Source organism: Cydia pomonella, chromosome 1 (assembly GCF_033807575.1).
Source record: "Cydia pomonella isolate Wapato2018A chromosome 1, ilCydPomo1, whole genome shotgun sequence".
Lineage (NCBI taxonomy): Eukaryota > Metazoa > Arthropoda > Insecta > Lepidoptera > Tortricidae > Cydia > Cydia pomonella.
Genome location: NC_084703.1, coordinates 9,178,905 through 9,196,969, shown reverse-complemented (window position 1 = coordinate 9,196,969; position 18,065 = coordinate 9,178,905). Strand labels below are relative to the sequence as shown.

The following is an 18,065-nucleotide window of genomic DNA, read 5'->3' as shown; positions in this document are numbered from 1 at the left end:
GTGGCAAACAAGCATACGCCTACCTACGCCAAATGCACGTTCCTCATTATTCCGTTTTCATAAACGCTTAAATAAGCATAGTTTAGATCAATTTCATTGTCTTATCTGTCACATTTAGAAAATTTTAGATTTTTTTAATGAGCTCAGGCCGTTTCAGCTAAGAGACACGGCTATAGGTACTATTATCTAATACGGATGTCATGATGTTCAATTATTTGCCGTAATGCAACTGTATTTACATTGTGCAAACTAAGTAGACATAGATCATATTTATTAGAACCTCAAAATACAACACATACCTTACACATAGTTAGGACGTGACACCACACCACCATTCTTTTTACATTAGTAGTTACTCGTATTAATAATTTATGTATGGTTCAAAACCAAATATGCCAAACAATAACTTTTGAAAATATATTAATAACCTATAATAAATACGATTGAGACGAACCTAACGACATCGTAATGCTACATGTGTTTGCAGGAGAACGAGCCTAAATATTACCCACCATTATTTTTCAATACCTATTGCCGTGACTTAGATGACAGAAAATACTTAAACTATACACGGAGCAACACAGTCGTGAGCAATGCGTAGCTTACAAAATCACGTAGGTATAATCACATAGTTCATCATTTACATATAAAGCCAAATGGGGTCGTTTAACATTGTAATCAGGTGCGTGCGGCACGGCACGAGGACGAGACGGGATCGATCGCACCGCGTCATGTCACGTCGGATCGATACCTACTCACGACGTGACGCGTGACGGGCGCGACACATCGGCGACACGGTCGCGCGTTGCGCGCGCCTCGGGACCCGTCGCGCCGATAAAGTATCCCACCGATGCAACACTGATGTATGACCTATTTCGACTACAGTAAGATATTACGTTTCGTTTCGCTAAATATCAATCGCGCCCGCAATTAATTGTCATTTAACGCGTCCATTCAATTATCTCTCGGATTGCACCGATAATTCCAATGGCCGAATTCCCAGTAGCTTATAGTGACTGGGCAACTTCATTTATGGTCGCACGGCACAATCGCAGCATCAGGCATTAATTCTGCAACGCTCCAAAGTAAACCGACCGATCGTTAAAGTATGTTAATAGCGACTGTACACCTAAGTTATTAATAAAGTCAACTGATAAAAAACGTCACCAGCTATTACATTTAATTACCATCTCATCCCATGAAATTGCGATGCCACAGTTAATGTCGCCATTGAGATTGCGAAGGCGTCTTTATTTTTAAGTTTCCCTTCCAAATTAGGTGCAAATGACAGTCATATCGCGTTAACTGGTAACATTAAACCTTGGGCTTTACTAGATAATAAATTCCTGACCGATCTGATGTGGAGAAATCGATAGTTGAATTGTATTAAAAACAATTACGCAGTGCGACGACTCGATTTACTAGATTCTTCTCCAGAAAAACAAAGAATGCACGTGTTTTATTGTAGAACGCGAGAAATGACGTTCAAATTAAATGCTTACGATAGTGTGACGAAGGAACTTACCTTTTTCAGATAGGTATGTGTAGTGCAACTAAGTCATGTATTAAAGTGAAATGAACTCACTCGAATATGAAGTCCCGTAGGCTCCGTGTGCGTCGCGTACATGGTTTGACAATCAAATGGAAAGGCGACGAATAATCGCCACTAACTCAATCTGCGGCTACGCGAGCTAATCGGGCGAAACACGGCAATTTAGAAGCCGTGCTCCATGTTAAATTATCGACAAGTTTAATAACAAGCATAAAGCCAATAGCAATAATCGGACTGCAAATTAACTGCCGGGTTAGAGTGGGCACGGAGAAAAACAGTAAAAGCGGCGACGCGTGGAAGGTTCGGGGGTGCCGGGTAGGCCGCTACCGGGTACCGGCGGGCTGGCGGCTGTGGCGGACGTATAAATAACATTTAGCGGGCACCGGCGACTCGGATTATGAGGTCGCAGGACTCAATTAAATTGTGCTACCGGCCCGGGCTTTTGCTGTGGACTTTTGCCGTGACCTCCCACTGGATTTGCAGATAAATGGGCCCACTTTACACACAACGTTGCCGTTTGCACGATATTCGGATGAATTCATGATAATGAGTTCGCCGCAGCGGTTTATGGTTTTGGTTAGTTTTTGATTGCTCATGCTGGAACTGTTATAGGGTGAAATTACACTCATGATAATTTCATTTCGGGACACATTTCAATGTGCGTAAATGCTTTATAGTGATAAATCCGCCCATGATCTACTTTTTATCTTGTTAAGTTTATGTTTTTTATTACCTATAATTTTTTTAAATAAAGAAGTTTAACTAATTCAAGTTTCTACTAATTCAATAATACCTACCAAGGAAGTAATGATAACAATTGTAATAACAATAACAATTGTATGAAATATGATTATATACAATTAATTCCTTTTAAATTACTGCTGAAGCTGAAGCTTCAGCGATGGTCAAAGTAGTTTCTGAAAAGCGGGCGAAACTGGAATCAAATCTCTGTAAGGTTTGTTCCAAATTTTTTAAGTTTCTATTAGTATACGCTTGATAGATATTACCTAAAGGTGAATCTGCAGGCACCTACAGCAGCCGGCTTAGTAGCCACACTAGCCACAGACTACAGTGGTCTACAAAAAGATACGGATAATATTTCAAAACTATTTTCTAAAGCAAATCAACTGCATTATACAGAGGGAAGTAATGTTTCATTTACTTTTGTATGTAAGTTTTTCAGGAGCCGAACCGGATCAAGATCTATATTTCTATTAAAAACGACTTTAACTACAAACTGACGTTATTAAAAATCGCATAAAAGTATAATGAAATAACTTAATCGCACGCGTGGTGATCGGCCAAATTATCACGTTCATCGACGCATGACGTTCTCAACTTTATTGACGTACGTTAGGGTTACCAGACGTCAGGAATTTCCTGAAATAATCAGGATTTTTGGAGACTGCGAAATGTCAGTGATAATGTACTATGGCAAGCCAATTTTGTCAGTAGACAAGGCGGCATATTTAAAAAATGTATGCGGTAAGAATGTTTAACTAATTTTGAATTTCACTCCTTTTTCTAGTGACAAAGTTGGCTTGCCAGAGTATAAATTTAACTATACATTAAAAGTGTTTTCAACTTTTCGTCACTTGTAATAAATTTTGTGAGAATACAAGGTGGTAAAACAATAGATAGGAATACTGACTGAATCGTTATTGGGTTAGGTGTATCAAGAACGTTCCAAAATCAGGGTTTTAGTTAGGACATTAGAAGTTTGTTTCAGGTAACCCTACGTACGAGTATAAAATTGGAATTGGAACAATGGCGACCGTTGTCCTGCTGCAATTTTCCGTCTAATTGACTGATCGCAACCAGCCGTGGCAGGGTTGACGTAAAGTTGCACTTTAACTGCGTGATACGACCCGCGGTTCGAATTGAACCAATGCAGAAACAAAAATAGGCAAACATCTCTCTCGGGGTGAATTGGGACCCATAGGTACCTATTGCGAATTAAAGAGAGTAAAAATTATCTAGACACGCCGCAAAGTTCAAGAGAAGAGTACTGGCGACGCAGCTGCTGTTATTTTACACGAACAATTTGGAGCCACTTTTGACCCCTACGTAACTCAAAGTCTATTAAACCTGATATTTTTTTTATATTTCATAAATATTATTCAACCGGTTCTTAAATCTTCAACTTGCTAGAAATAAAAATTTACTGCGGTATGAACTGGAAATACCAGGTACAAAACATAAAAACAAAATTGTCCCGTTTTATATGTATATTAGGTACGCATTTTGAACGTAAATACAAACTTCGAGACCGCTTTGTCGGCATATTACGCGAATTCCTGGCTTAGTTATGGCATAATACTCTGGGGTGCTAGCACGTACCTACCAGCTCTTTGTTATTCAAAAGGAATGTATACGTATCTTGACCAACACGCAGATACCTAACAGCTGTTGCCCGCATTTTGCGCGACATAAAATTCTTACTTTACCAAGTATCTATATAATGGAAGCGGCAATGCTCATTAGGAATAACCCGAACATTCCCTTGCAAAAAATCACATCGGTATTTCTTGCCAATCTCGAAACTAGCTATGTACAGAAACGGTCCTTACTGTCGGTGCGTCATCATAGCGAACAAACTACCTGAAATATTGAAACTGGAAAGTAATGGCAAAATATTTAAAAATAAGTTAAATATGCTGCTCACCGATAAGTCTTACTATTTAATAGACGAATTTTTAAATGATGACAAATTCGAATGGCATCTGTAAAACATTTTAATTTGATTAATATAGTAGGAATAAATATGATTATGTATAAAAAATATATATAATAATAACAGAATATGACATCGAATTGTATACTGCTTACTATAATTAATATTGTTTTAGACACTACTTTTGATTTACATGAACTAGCTTAATAATTTTCATTAGAATTTAAGTACCTACTTACACTTCTTACCAGTGACCGTTTTGTGCGTATTAGGTTGTTATAACCAACTACCTGTAATTTTCATCTTTTGTAATGAACAATGGCATGTGAGGTTGAATAATAAAAGATTTCAAACATCTAAAAATCGGGGATTTACACTGATTGATCTACTGACCTAACATCAAAACTCTAACCCACTTGTAAATGACCTATGAAGTCGAATTTCGGTATCCAGGTGGGCAATTATGTGGTTACGAATCTAAGATAAAGAAACAGTGATTTTATAACGATTATTACAAATTGCAATAGTGAAATTTCGTTTCAACATCAACCATGATGAATACTAATAATATCTTAACAAAAAGTAATTATATTCCATGAAAAACTTAAATGTGAAATGAGAGCCACGTTCAATATTAAGAACGTTCAAAATACGTCGTTGACTTCACCGGCAAAAGACTTGAGATCTGTATGGGTGCCAACTGCCAAATTCTATTTCACTTGGGATGTAATTAAAGTTCTGGACCTGTCTTGGCTAGCTTTTTTAACAACTAACTATTTTTTTTAAAGTAACAATATACTATAGACCACATAATAAAGCCTGTACGTAAAAACTAGCCAAGTTAAATCCTGAACTTTTGATGAGAGCTACAATACTACTATATCTTCTATAGTATTTTTCACATAGCTGTGATCTCAATACAATTTTGCTTTAGAAGGAAATAAATTGTATAGAGATGACAGCTGTCACCTTACCCAAGGTATGTGAAAAATATTACAGCAATTGCGATATTTCGCCCAAATCGAGTGCTTAAATTATATTTTGTTAGTATTTGTATTTTCTCGTATCATTGTATATTTATTTGTTTTGTAGTTCGCAGTGCCTTTGTAGTAATACTGTAATGCTGAGTAATTAATTTGAATAATATAATAAAAAATCAAAATACAGATTTAAAATACAATAGAATTAATGGCTTTTTATATGCGGTTAAAGGATACAGGATGCTCAAAAATATCGGAAAATTAATTTGTATAATAAGGCCGTTAACCCTGAATTGTCAGACATATTCTGATATATGAAAATACAACCACCATCAGATATATTGGTGTGGCTAAGGTGCTCACAAATATCTGAACACGCCTTTATTATCAAAGAGTGCGTGTTTACTTATATACTCGTAGGTATGTGTTAAGGCAACTCGGCTGCTCCGATATATCTGCTATCGCTCTGATAGGTATAAACATTAGAGCAACATTTTCATTTTTTTTATGACCGGTTTTGTGACTAGATTTGTTCGGCGAATAGTCATATTTAGAGAGTTGAAGTAGGTAATGACACTGTACGATACTGTACATATTTGAAAAGTAAAAATATGTCATTAACCACGGAAATAAGAATACGTTAATACGGTTCAAGTTTATGTTATTGGAATTATTGAGAGCCTGTTGTGTCCCACTGCTGGGCAAAGGCTTTTCCATTTCTCTCGGTTTTGGTTCTGTCATTCTTTTAAAAAGGTTTTTTTAAGATTATTTTACAGATTATTTAATAGATACTGAGTTTCTATCAGATATATTACAAGTCTTGTATAATAAATAGTTTGGGACTTGGGATTGGGACATAACCGTTATTTCAATCTGGTACTTTCAGAAATATAAGTAAATAACAATCTTGGCTTTCTGGATAAATAATGACACCTAAATGAAATTTCCATTATGTTTGCATTTATCGAAGTTGATAACTTCGATAAACGCAAAACACTATAAATAGCTGAGAAATTATAAATCAATTTCACGTACAAAATTTACATCATATATATCATAGCATTATATGATAATACTAAAGTGGCTATTCAATTTCATTTATTTCAAAGATACTAGTAAATACAAAGAATTTGTACGTTACTTTTCTATGTCATAATGTTAGCATATGGGTATAAGTAGCCATATGGCAGGTAACAACGAATATGTACGTTTGGAGATAAAGAATGACTGATAACAAATATTCCTAGTTTTTGAAATATTATTCGTACGGCGATTTTTAGGCTACTAAATCCTTTGCCTTGACAAAAAAAGAGTAATGCCCTTTAACTATCCAGAATTTAAAACATAATTTGTCGTATGCTCAAAATCAACACTGCGTTTTGTTTTAAGACTTGGATGATTTAACAACCGGAGTCCTCCGCCAATGTACATATCTATTGTATAGACTAACGTTTATATTACATGCCTATTTATATGTAACGTACATACACACATTCGACGTGTCCCTCCCCCGCAAAAATCGGCAGACTGTTTTGTACAAAAATTTACAGACAAGGCGTCTCCAGTTGTCATACCATCCAAGGCTGTATAAGTTGTATTGTATTAGGTATTTTAAAAGTGTTCTATGTGTGTTCAATGTTCTTTGATTTGAGTCGGTACCCATATTTTATTATATTGTATTTACATGTATTACCTAACTATTTGCATACCTACTTTTATTGTTACATACATATGTGAAATAGTTAGCGTTTCTCAGTTCCGGCCTGTGACCTCATGGTTCCGTAGTCAAAAAAGAACCCTTATTATTACTCGTAGTATCCTCATGTCAATATGTCTGTCCCTTATTATTACTAGAAAGATGTAAATTGGTATACATATGTATTAGTTATTTATCACACCGTCAAAGTAGTAAAACATTCAATTATGTTATAGTATATAGTCTGGTCGTTTACAATGTAGTATTCTTGTCTCCGTAGCATCTTTTAATTATTGGTTCCATTCGCCTCTTTATAGATGTCATAAATGTTGAAATATTAAGTAAAGAATGTGTATTTTTCGTCAACACGTAGGTCTTTTAAATATCAGTGCCCCTAGTGTAAATTTAGTCGATAGCGAAACGTGACGTACGCGTTTGCGTTAAGTCTCATTTTGTATGGGTTTTTGAACAGCGCGCCAAGCGGGACGTTTTGGAAAGTCAAAAATCTCATACAAAATGACACTTAACGCAAACGCGTACGTAACGTTTCGCTGTCGAAAATATTTACACTTGGGGTACTGATAGCGTAAACCATTTTTCTAATCAAGACTACAGTTTCCAATAGCTGCTAAAGAACAGAACTGAACATTACCACAGGCAGGGAACATTGCCTGTTGCTCTAGTTCTTTTAAAAGCTTGTTGCGAATGACTAATGTAATCTGTATAGCATAAATACGCAAATTATTATTTATGTTACATATTAATATTGGGTAAAATTAAAAATGCAAGAGAATTGTGGAAAACATTTATTAGCTTGCATTCCAAAATTCGTCCCTGAAAAAACAGAAGAATTATGTTAGTTTTCTTATTAAACAAAAACTTACATTCGGCACTCGCAAGGCTGTTTAAATTAAGCTAATTATATGTAGAGATATCAATCATTAGTTGAAGAATAATTAGCAGCTCAATAAAAATTGAACATTTATGTATTGAGAATGTTAACACTCATCATTGGTCGTGCCCATATAAATGTGTCTTTAAAAACCTATTGAATAATTTTTATTTTACATAAACATATTTTCTAAGTTCGTTAATTATTCCAGCGTACTTATTATTTTTCCTAATCAGAGCATATGTCATCATCAGAGCGTGCAAAATAAATAAAATAAAAATATCTTAGGGTAACGATTGTAACTTACGATGAGTATTTCTATGCGTAGAAGTTTGATTTTAATTTTAGAAACTGCAAACCGGATGCTGGCCAATCGTATCTGGTTCAACAGGGAAGTTACTTCCGTTAAGATTTGTGTTTGTTAATATAAGTTATTTTGTCTTGGACTTACCTATATGTAGTTAAATCAATTTATCTAAAAAATACTACCTACTTATATTCTCTTATTATTTAAGTACTCAGAAAATAAGAGGAATTCTAAATTTTTAACTGTTTTTTTGAACTAATTTATGTTGGTCATAAATACGTGCTTTGTAGTAGGTAATTGTGATAATTACCTACTTCGTAATTATTTTAAGTGCGACGGATCGATATTTTTAAGAATATAATTAATTTGTAATAGTAATTTGTAATAGAACTGCTTTCCTAAGGGAAATCAGTTAAGTTTAAGGTGCAATAGGTTTAGAAAACAGTTTTTTTTTTTAATGTTGTAGGGTTTTTTGGATCACAATACGGCTGTCATACATTTAATCAACAATCTTGAGGCTTTTTTCGAGGGATAGTATTATTTCGTAACCTGAGTTTTTGACTCGCTCGATAGAAAACAAAATCACGAACAAAATGCACTTCAAAAATGTGCAACAAATTATACACAAAAGATAAAAATATGAAAATGCTTCCAAAAATCAGCAATATCATGTTTTATACACATATCGATAATTTTTTGTTTTATTAAAACATACAAAAAATTAAAATTAAAAAAATTGATATCTGCGCTCCTGGGCACGTACTTCCGTCTCGCTCAGGCTTGCGCTCAGTGAGAGTGAGAGAAGAACACATATTTACTAGGCCTTAAATGTCGCAGCGTTACGCGTTACTTATGATTATTTATATTGTCCGGAAGGGCAAATATTTTGTATTGGAAGTGGGTCGTCGACGGTGGCTGACCATCTCATTAAACCTATCTATATTTTTTCCACAGTCTTCATGGACGGGAAAAATCACATTAACTTTTTATAGGCATTTCAAAGGTATGTTTTTGCGATTGGCGACCGAAATATCCGTTAAGATTAGAGATGTGTCACACTAAAACGTATAATGGCTAGCTAAGTTTAATGTTTAGCTATTTGTCTACCTGCGCGTTATCTGATGGTGTACAGGCGCCATCTGCCTTCGATAGGCATCTCCGTCTACGCGAGCATCGGATTTCAACGATTAAAGTCGTCTAAACAGGAGCAAAAAATGTCATAATTTTGTCCCAAACCGCGGTTTGGCGACATATACGTACTTTTAGCCTTATCGGCAGTGTTGCTTATTAATGAGTGAGTGTAGCATATTTAGTCGTTTTTAGTTTATACTATTTCAATTTAGTACAGTCAGTAGCAGAGGTTGCTAAGCGGATTAAAGCACAAATTTATTGTTAAGATATTCTAAACTATTGATTATATTGATCACCTCACACGTTAAGCTACTTATGTTGCTAACTGTATCTACGTTTTATTATGTTTATAATTATAGGTCAGCAGTTTTTATGAATGAAGATAATATGCTCGTAATTTAAGGCAATTGGGTCGTACACATTTTATACTATGCTTATCTCTTTCGCGTCTTTCGCTGTACCTGTAAGGCGGGATACATGTTTTCAGTACTTAAGATAAGTACTTACCAGAGCCGTAAACTTTTATTGTATTGACCACAGGAGAGACCTTTTTCTAAAATGTGTTTGACCCAATTATTTAATGCGCGCTGGGTACAGAGAGCGGAGGTTTAGAGAATTTCTAACGCTTTTTTGAATAACAATACGGTTGCCAGAAATATAATTAATCTTGAGGGTTTTTTACTAGGGACTTCAGCGATTTAAATCCTGTTTTAATTTTACTTTCGCTCGATAGGTAAAAATTACGAACATAGGTCTAAAACACACTTTAAATATTTAAGCAATTTATGCACATACGCTAAAAATATTTAAAAAAAATGCTTCTAAAAACGCCCAATTTTATTTTTGAGGGAACTCAGCAATTTTTTTTTAACTTATAACAAATTAAAGTCCCGAGCACGCACATCCATCTCGCTCACGTTCACAGTGAGAGTGAGAGAACACGAACCTACGAGGCCTTAACATAAAAAAAATACACTACATGGCGCCGACGGAACCGTGCATGGAAAGGCGCATTCCATTTAATTAGCAAGGATTGGCAAAGTTTAAATACTTACCCCCTTATTCATAAACGTGTACTAAAGTTACGATGCCGCTAATCATCGTTTGTCCCTTTCCATCATACCGATACGTCGGAAAGGGACAAACATTATTAGCGGCATCGTAACTTTAGTACACGTTTATGAATAAGGGGGTAAAAGCATAGAGAAATATGTAACAAGCTTGGAGTGCTTACTCCATACATCAGTTTCTTTACTTGATAAATATAACGGAGGTACGGTAAAACGAACCTATTGTTAACAAGTCTTAAACTCCCTTAAAACTTGATACTTATTGAGATTAAATTTTATCACAATTTTCGCGATTCTCGCTGAGAACTTATTATAAATGAGTTTTTATCTCATGGAGTGAGCATTCTACGCCAAGAAGTACGAGTAAATGGGATTTGGCGTGCCTGTATAACGCCAATATCGATACAAAGAACCTAGCTATATCCTCTCAAGTAAGTATTATATTGGCTTGTTTCTATCAATTGATTTATTGAGTGTCATTTGTTGATATGACAAAATTAAGCGACGGTCAAAAAAGATTGCCGCAAACGGAATTGTTTTTGGCGTAAAATCACCGTACTAGACAGATTACAATACGGTGCGCAAGTACCCTATGTGTAGTAAATTTTTGTGCCTTTTTTTCTTGCGTATCATAAATAAATAATAAAAAATATATATTATAGGACATTATTACACGTCAAGCGGACCCCAGGCTCCCATGAGCCGTGGCAAATGCCGGGACAACGCGAGGAAGAAGATAGGACATTATTACACAAACTGAAATAAATGTCATATACTAAGAAAAAGTGACCAAGGCCTCCAGTGCCCCAGGCTGTGTCCTTGAAATTGATGTTACTTAAACAGTTTTTTAAGAAAGACTATTTGTTTTAGTCAAGTAAGAAAAATATATGTTCATATTAATTATATTTCAAAGACCGTGGTTGTACTCGATACATGATTGAACGAAATAGGCTCGATAGAAAATAATTGCAAAGATTGGTCTTAAAATCACAATTAAACGGTTTTATGTCTTTATTGTTTTGACTTATGGGTCTGCAATTAAAATCACAATTTCAAAACATTTATATCTAAACCGTGGTTGAGTAAAATATTACACTAATAATCCACTTTTTTTATTTAAATATTTTTCTTATTATTCCCTTGCCCAGGCCCAGTAACATGCGACAGTGCTATCTCATTTACTCCGATAGAAATAGACAGTGTGCTCGCTTTAGGTATTGACAGCCTCTTAACGGGATTTGAACCCAGGACTATCGGCTTCATAGGCTCGGCCACTACCCACTAGGCCAGACCGGTCGTCGTAATAATTATGACATTACCTATTTCAGTTTATAACGTAATTAGATCTCAGTACTTATTTTATTTTTGATTGGTATTATTATTTGTAATGTAGTAGGAAGATTTTCTTTTACAAACGTATAGGTAGTGTAAGTTAAATTTAATACTTTAGTAGCTTCTTGCCGCAACTCTGCCGCAACTCCTCAAATCTGCCGAGATTGTTGATGATGATGATTTATAAAAACTATCCCACCAAATCTCTGTACCTAATTTCATCTAAATTGGATCAGCGGTTTGCGTGAAGAGGTAGGTAACAGACAGACAGACAGAGTTAATACTTTCGTATGTATAATATTAGTAGGGTGTTAACTAATAAAAAGAGTTCAATTAAAAGAAATATTATAAACCTAAATTAGATATCTAGATAAATATTAGGTACTTCTTTAGCCTATATAGGTCTATTTGATATTATTATCCTAATTACAAAACCTCAAACAACAACATCCTTTTTTCCAACAGTTTTTTTTCTGCTTCACACAATACAAGCCCTTTATTTGACACTTTAAAAAACATAAAAGTGGTGCAAATATATTAAGGATATGAATAAATTAAAGAAATAAGAAATTAAACTGCAGTCACTTAAAAGTGATCTCTACCAGAGAACTTTCGGCTCCCTACCTATCTAAAAATACTTATTGCTCGGTTTTAATGGGAAACAAGCTATCCTATGACAACAACTATTTTGCGTCTTCTATTATTAAATCAGATATTTAAGTACCTATTTAAAACATTTATTCGTTTAGGTACTAAAGGGTAAGACAGTCAGATTAATCTATTTAAGTCAGTGGCTATTCAGTGGGATATTACCTAATAAACTATCAATAAAGAGGTAAAGTCACATTATAAATACTTTTGCACAGGTTTTTATTTCTACAAATTATTAATAATATTTAATAAATTAAGTTTTTAGCTACAAATTTATGTTAAATGATTGAAATTGTAATTTTTGATGAAGCTTTGTAAAAGACGTGTAGGTAAGTGAGAAAAATATTCCTAAAAAATCTTTATCAATATATTTTTGGGTCTGTAGATATACTAATAGTAAATATATATATATACAGCTAGTGCTGAGTGGTCCCCCTCGATAGATTAATCACTTGTTAGACTGCTGCGTGCAATAATTAATAAATAAGCTAAAATAACTTATTTCTGTTAAATTTAATACAAACCTATCATTCAATACGATGTAAATGGGTTTGTTAACAATTTCTCAATGAATAATAACCATAAATAGGTAGGTACCTACTAATTATTTCTGATTAGATATTCTTTCAATGAAAACCATTGTTTACAAACATTTTTTGTTCTTATAACAGGTTAATATACAATTCATAATATTACCCCTATAAGAAATGTTTTCCTATTTAACCTTTTGTTCACTCAAATGCAACTTGTTGATAAGAAGTAAATTGCAAAAATAAATAGGTACAATTTAAAAACAATGTTACCTGTGTATGCGTTTTCTTGCATGATCTGAATAGCAAATGAATAGATAACAATTAGGTACAAATGCGTAAATATTTTTTCTAACAAGATTATGCATTTTCCAGCAAGGTTATGCATTCTAATTAGGATCATGAGTTCCTGTTTGTTTTAGGAATAATAACACACGTGAAACCTGTATTTAGCTCTTAAACTTTTGGGTAAGTATTACACTGCAACAGGACAACCTGCCTGTTGATTCTTCACTTTTCTGATTAAAAATAGGTTTATTCTGCACTAGATAAAGCATATTTTGAAGCTAAGAAGACTATAAATTAGGTTCTAGGTAGGTGGACTAACCTGCGAGGCGGGCGGGTATGAGTAGCCAAATTGTGCGTACGCTGCCATCGGGACGATCATATGGGCGGATTCACAAAACACTGTCTCTCAAAGTCTTAATAACACGGACGTATTCCTACTAATATTGAAAAATAATTAAGTAAACGTATCACAGGTTGTTTGCGCCGCGGCTGCGCGTTGCGTCGCCATCGCTTCGCTGTTCGTGTGCGAGCGGCCTTATGCTTGCGCGCGCGCTCGGATCTCGACACAGACTGGCGCGCGCCCGACCCGCTACGCCCCTCCGCCGAAGGACACCACCAATCAGACCCCTCCTCATGGGCGGAGTTTCACTTAACCCTCCAATAGCGGAGCGAATTTTCTATCCCTTTCGAAACGCCGAACGGAAATATGGAAGTCTATTGGTGGGTTTTATCCCCTCTACTTTGAAAGTACCTCCTGTTCGGAGGCACCACCCACGTCCGGGTGGGGCGGGGGAAAAAAGCGTTAGTATAGGCTCGACGGGAACATGTTTATGGGTCTCGGGCAGACAGGCCGAGCCGGTGTAGTCCGAGCAAACAAATCTCTAGTGGCAAAAAATGGCCTGACCGAGGACAAGTTGTTTCATTATGCCGCGCCTCGTCAGATTTACGCGCTCGACCACCCCCGGGATAAATAAATCTATAATCGTTTTCGAATGCTATTCTATTTATTGGCAGTTTTAGCTCTTGTACAATGTAATACAATAGCTACAAAAATAAGTTGAGGATTTCGCGAACACAAAAGAAAAACGAATTCTGTACGTATACACTAAAACTACAAAAATAATAGAGTCGTTCACTATTTATAAACATTATATTTAAGTTGCTAGATTGGTACCTATTTTTCTAACGTAATAAAATATCAAATCATATTATTGATTACAGCTCGTACACACATTTAATTATATTAAAGATACGTACTACCCCAAATCGAAAATAACCTAATTCTAGGCAATATAGAGCACTAATAATTTATTTTCGTACCTAGTTATCAAGTATCTACTAAAAAGCAGAGGCTTTCGTTGCGGTTATGTTTGTTAAGTTATAAATAACTTGTAGGTCTATCTGTTCATTTATTTTATTACTTTACAATACAATAAAATAATGAAGAAAATTAAATTAAATGGAAAATGATACCAAAAATTCAATTCAACCACCCCGCCCTAATTAAACAATCTTAGATATTTCTTGTTATTTTAGCTACAAAACATAGTTATTACAGCGGTGTATTTAAACATTTTTGTAATTTTTATAACAATAGAGTACGAGGTACTAACCCCTTCCTTTAAATCAATCAATAAGAGAGAAACTATATATGTACCTATCTATTTGGATACAAGATAAGTACGTATATAACGTACCTACATCTCAAACACACCATTTCGTTGGATTAGTTCATGCAACCGCTAATTTCGAAACTTCAACCCCTAACCGACACCATCCACTCTACATTGAACTCTAAACTCTATTTAGTAGAGTCGATATTCGAGAAACGGGGCAAGTGAATAGGTGCGGGCACGTTCAAAGTTATCGAACACATTCGCAAAGGAAAATTCGGTTTTTAGTACTCAAGCCTTAGTCTAAACAAAATAAGTTAAGCTTTGGTGTGGAAATTTGGTGTAGATAGGTACGTGTACCTACACTTATTCGGCTTTCTGCACAAATATGTTTACAAATATTATAATAATTAAATAATCATTTAATTTAGGCATAACCCATATAAGTGTTAGTAACAGCCTTAAATAATAATGTTAAACTATGACTATTACAATTTCCTAAAATCTACTATGCAACACGTATACTTAGGACTAGGACTATACAATACCGGGTGCAATACGTACTTACACTTTGATAGAAAAAAATGGTTGTCTATTAATATTAAAATTACGGTTTTGACTAGCCTCAGGAAGTTATTTAAAATATAAAAAAAAAAACATTTCATTAAAAATAATTCAGCATTAATTAAAATATAAAAAATACATTTCACTAAAAATAATTCAGACATGTGATGTGAGACAATAATTGATAATTCGAACTATTTTTGTTTTTCAGTATCTATAGGCAAATCACTTACCTACTGCAAAAATAGGAATAGGCTATTTGGATAGACTATTTCAGAATTAAAAAGGTAAAAAATACAAAGTATAAAAATAAATGATTTTAAAAGATTCTCGGTTTTGATTTGACCCTTCCTCACATCAACTCACCCTGCCCCTTACCAAACAGGTGATATTGGCCTACGAGCCTAATTTACATAAAAAAAGTGATGATTGCCTGTCAGTTCAATTGACGAACCCTTTTTATCTCTTGCTTTATCTTTACTTTTATTAATGTTTGATTAGAGTTTTATAACCCAATTCAATGTCTTTATTAGGGTTTGAAATTACGAGATAATTACTTTTACGGAAGAGAGCTCGGTTAAGGAAATAAAATAACCGCTTTATTGTTGTTGGTTTAATTCTAAGTTCCAAAATAATGTGTCAACTCATTCAAAGAACGTAAAAAAAGTAACTTACAACTGTATAATCGCGACATTGTGAGATATGTGAAACTCTTGTAAAAAAAGGTCATGATAAGTTTTGGCATACATTGTCTTGTTAATATGATAGAGAACCAATCCAGATAGGAACCCCAAAAAGCTGCTCTGTGACCAGTAAGGTAACTTTCAGCGACGTTCCGAACTCTTCATAGGTATTCTTACTTTATACCTACTTACATGCACACTCAAAAATGGGGCTTCATCGACTTCTGCATCACACGTTGTAGGTTGTTCTGCACGTGATCGAATATGACGATAGCCGCAAAACTGTCAAATTCTGACTAAGTATAGGTTGGTAAAAAACCGATAGGTATTTCTAATGTGTGTGTAAATTTTATACCAAATGAAGGCTACGGGTAGGTTAGGTACGATTATAGTACAGTCAGCTGCAGAGAAATGGTACCCCCCTGCATAAACATTTTGTATGCAGGGGGGTACTTTTTCTCCGCAGCTGACCGTACGACACTATCAAACCTGGGGACACATTTTTTTCTTACGGCCCGATTCGAAGTTTAAGATACGTCAAAATTTTCCTAAATATACGATTTGGATTGTATATGTCAGTGTCAAAAGTGACGTTTTTATTTGATGAAACTCACTTTTAATCCATAACGTATCTTTAGCAAATGTTTGACGTAACTTTAAGTTGTAATCGGGTCGTTAGACTACTTATTACAAATAAATCAGTATTTGACACTCGTAGTAGACTCAGCATAAATAATAACGGATGAAACGAAATGCCTTGGCATCGTTCAAAAGTATCTGTCACAGTTTAATTATAGTTCTACATATAAAAACGTATCTCTTTTTGTTAAGTTACTAGAGAAGAGTTGATACTTTTGACTCTTAGTCTGGTCCGCTACTTTTGAAGCTAATTGTACCTAGGTATTAGGCGTCGGTATCGAGCCGTTGAGTGTCGGATCGCTCGGGGAAGTGCATTCTACACGAAGCCTACGTTTCAGGCCCACTCGATGGTCTCTTATCAACTAGAGAGCCGGATAAGCCCCAGCCGCAGACCGTTTAGTGGTGTGGTAATGGGGTCTACGTTTGTATGGAAAGTCGGTTTCGGGGGGTTGTCCACTTTCGTCTTTGTGAGTGAAATACGCCCGCCGAATAATAGAGCGGTCTTTGGTCCAAAAGTCTTCTATGGTAAGTTTAAAAGATTTTTTTCATTTGCACCGGCAACTTTATGATGCCACAGCTACCACCCCCACCATTTTTGCGCTTGGCATCTCATATATTAGTGTTCAGGACATCATACTGAATGCTCTGATACCAAATAAAGGATACCATATCCGAGATGACTTGAACGGAAAGTAACCTAAAGGCTAAAACCTGATTTACCAACCTACTAGAAGAGCAATAGGTTCCTTGCAAAACAATTTTGAGAAATACTTAGGTACATATGCTCGACTTTGTTCTTAGTGAGGTGGCTTAAGGATACCTATAGGTATCTACTATGAACATCGCGACATAAAATTACATGTTTTTATGTACAACAAAGTAATGACAAAGTTGTGACATGGTGACATGCTTAGCACGAGTACTCACAAACATATTCAAAGGAACAAGCTGTTTCATAAAACATGTACTTACATGTCTTTTTTTAGTGTATTGAACATGAAAACATTGCAATTGTAATTCGTATGCTGAATTTAAAAGAAATAGCGGAGACCAGTAAATAATATGAACTGTCACAATTCATGTCCCGTGGTACTTAGCGAGGACCTAAAACATACAAACGTAGTCTTCATTTTCCTCTCTGGATATTAACATTATTGAAAATATTTTGATATAATTTGTTGTATATTAACGACAGTTATGCCCCTAGGTTTGATATTTTCGATGTCTTTAATAATTATAAAAATTAGGTGCAATTAAAAACTTGTTTGAAATCTGTTTTTCGCACCTAATTTTTACAGTAATCAAAAAATCGAAAAAAGTCAAACGCACAGCTATGGTTAATATGCTTATGTAAAAATATTTTCCATAATGTCATTTTCCAGAGAGAAAATGGGGACTACTTTTGTATGGAGAAGCGGCCGTCCCCTTTCCTATTAACGCTCCGTATCGTATCGTAGCCATCT

General features: G+C 35.0%; 1 protein-coding gene across 3 annotated transcripts in view; it reads right to left on the bottom strand.

Moving 5' to 3' along the window:
• Positions 1-18,065, bottom strand: part of LOC133530946 (homeobox protein araucan-like) — a 124,943-nt gene that overhangs the window by 53,552 nt on the left and 53,326 nt on the right. Inside the window, exon 1 of one of the 3 annotated variants that reach the window (XM_061869100.1) lies at positions 13,423-13,722. The exons of the other annotated variants lie outside the window; for them this stretch is intronic. Within the exon in view, the coding sequence (XP_061725084.1) occupies positions 13,423-13,482 (60 nt within the window). The 5' untranslated portion in view covers positions 13,483-13,722. Of the gene's footprint in view, positions 1-13,422; positions 13,723-18,065 lie in introns of those variants that run through there. 3 annotated transcript variants of the gene reach the window in all.